This window comes from Myotis davidii, unplaced genomic scaffold (genome assembly GCF_000327345.1).
Source record: "Myotis davidii unplaced genomic scaffold, ASM32734v1 scaffold370, whole genome shotgun sequence".
NCBI classification, from domain to species: Eukaryota; Metazoa; Chordata; class Mammalia; order Chiroptera; family Vespertilionidae; genus Myotis; species Myotis davidii.
The window spans coordinates 8,847,765-8,850,295 of NW_006288615.1; the positions used below are offsets into that span (position 1 = coordinate 8,847,765).

At 32.7% G+C, this 2,531-nt stretch overlaps 1 protein-coding gene across 5 annotated transcripts in view; it reads right to left on the reverse strand.

The window, feature by feature from the left end:
* Positions 1-172: 172 nt before the first annotated feature.
* Positions 173-2,531, reverse strand: part of NUP35 (nucleoporin 35kDa) — a 24,993-nt gene continuing 22,634 nt past the window's right edge. For all 5 annotated transcript variants that reach the window (XM_006760541.2, XM_015561947.1, XM_015561948.1 and 2 more), the window contains 2 exons: positions 1,259-1,423; positions 173-301 (listed from right to left, as the gene is read on the reverse strand). In XM_006760541.2, coding sequence (XP_006760604.1) covers positions 224-301; positions 1,259-1,423 — 243 coding nt within the window. In that variant the 3' untranslated portion in view covers positions 173-223. The remainder of the gene's footprint in view (positions 302-1,258; positions 1,424-2,531) is intronic.

Sequence of the window (2,531 nt, forward strand, 5' to 3'; positions counted from 1 at the left end):
GTTTTTTTGTTTCTTTAAAACAGGTCTCAAGCATCTCGTAAAGTGCGAGATACAAATATGCTGTATCCATAAAGAAAAAGGCTTCTAAAAGAAGTATGAGATAGCTGTCCAACACTGCCAAGAGTGGTTATATAACTAACCGAAGAAAAACCGGCAGCGCCCTGCTGTTTTAGTGTAGCAGCCTCTTCCTTTGTAGTTGGTGGAGTTCTTAGCTCTCACTATACTACCAGCCAAACATGTACTCCATTGCTTTGGATACAAGACTTTCATCTTTTTTTGGCGTCTGTCTGTCAGAAATGACCTATTTTGAAAAAACACAATTGTTAAGGTTATGTTTTCTTCAGTATCATAGTTAATTCTAGAGTTAATGGCTAATTTAATAGAGCCAAACATTAAAATGCATTTGTAGAAATTAACTGTATATTTAAAGGTTAAAACATGGCTTTGGTTAAAACGTCTGTAAATTTTTAAGAATGTTAAAATCTTATTCCTTTGACAAAGCAAATTACATCTACTCCTTAAATTAGAAAACTAGAGAAACACAAAAGTTACTAGAGATGAGGGCTTTAAAATATTGGTTAAAAAAAAAAACTAAAGGGGAAAAATGTCACCAGTTCAAGAATTTTCTCCACATTTCAAGAGGAAGTGAAAAGACTAAATTGACAACTTTTTTATTTGCTCTTTTAGAGCCCAGGTCTGTTGCTAGGCAAGTTCAGAACTCCTGCCTTATTAGTTAGGGGATAATAACATACTTAGTGAGAGTCATAATACTCCTACCATTCTTTAATGAATATAAATAAATTTGTCCTTTAAACATTTTTGAAATGAGAAAATTTGAAATGGAAGCTGGTCAATGTTTTCTTTGGATAACCAAAGGCTATTCCAACAGAACTGAAGGCTCTTCATTTGTGATACCATCAGATTTAGTTATCAATTTAATAGGTTTTTAAATATTCCCTTATGCCACAAGAAAAACTTTTTACATATGCCAAGATAACTTAGAAAAAAAATTAGACTATCAAAATGTCTTTTAAAATAGCAAAGAATTTTTTTTAAATTCAAGATGTTTCTAATTGACCAAAATTCTCATTTTTAAAACAGGAAATTAAAGAATGTAAAGTTTATAGGTTTCATCAAGTCAATCACTTCAGTGGGAAATATTTAATGGCAGACAAATCAATCCAATGAAAAAGTCAAATATGCTAAGTAAGCACTTCAACCTTTAAAGTACATTCTTTTTATCTAATCCTTAAAATACCTGATAGTCACTAGTAGAAGCTTTGTATGCTGTAGCAAGAGGTCTCATGGTAGAAATCCTAGGAGTACTCCCAGGCTGGGATGGTGTTCCTAAGGTTTTGATTGGTGGTGTAAAGGCTAGAGATGAAGATGATACAGCATACCTGTCACTGTTTTCCATAACACTCTAGAGGAACAAAGATAAAGAACTTCTCTAGTTATAAAAATAATACATTATTACAATCTACTTACAAAGAAAACTTCATTAAAAGATATACTCTATTTGATCTAAGTAATATTTTAAATAATTTTGGGCTTGATTAAACAATGTATGCTTCTTGGCTAGCATTTGAGATCTAATGTTCAGCCAGAAATTTAACTTCAATGACTTCAAACATACTCAAGACAACTACAGACTCACAAGAGTAAGAATCTCCTAACAAACACTATGGAAAATCAGCAAGAAAAAATAAAGTCTTTGGGGAAATCTGAGGGGAGGGAAAATTAAAGTCCAGTGCTATTTAGTACCTGTAACCCCAAATTCTCATGTAGCCTCTGCAAACATCTGGTACAGTGATCCTAGACTATAAGCACCAAGAACCATGTCAACTTTGTACATAAGTATGTATATAATCTCCAAGCAGTCCCTGGTAGGTAGTATATTACACATTTATTTATTTGAAGAATGATCAGGATGACTTTAAGTCACAAAGAAAACTTTAAGTTGTGCTCAGTATTGTTTTATAAGTATATAAATATATAATAAATTTTAAATATTTTAAAATAGAAATAAAAAGCTTCCACCTTTAAGTTAACCCTCATGTGAAATATTTAATTCTGAAATAGCACTATTCCTTTAAAGTAATTAAAGAATTCGAAGCTGCTTTCATAAGACAGAGAATGGGTTAGAAGAGACCTAGAATAGAATCGAGGCCTCCCTCATCTTTAACAACTCTGGATAAATTACTTAAGTCCTTTTCAACTCATCTTTATCTTTAAAATCAAATAGTTGGGATGGACTACCTCTAAATTTTAAAGTCTTGTGACTAAATATGTTTGGCTTACCAAGAAAAGAGTACAATAATGTCGTCACAGTTTACAAACTAAGAAAAAGAGGCCTACTGAAGCAAAGTGACGGAACCACCAATGTCAATATTTAGATTTGTGCTCTTCACATGGATTAAGGCAGCGGTTCTCAACCTGTGGGGCACAACCCCTTTGGGGTTGAACGAACGTTCACAGGGGTCACCTAAGACCATCGGAAAACACATATATAATTACATATTGTTTTTGTG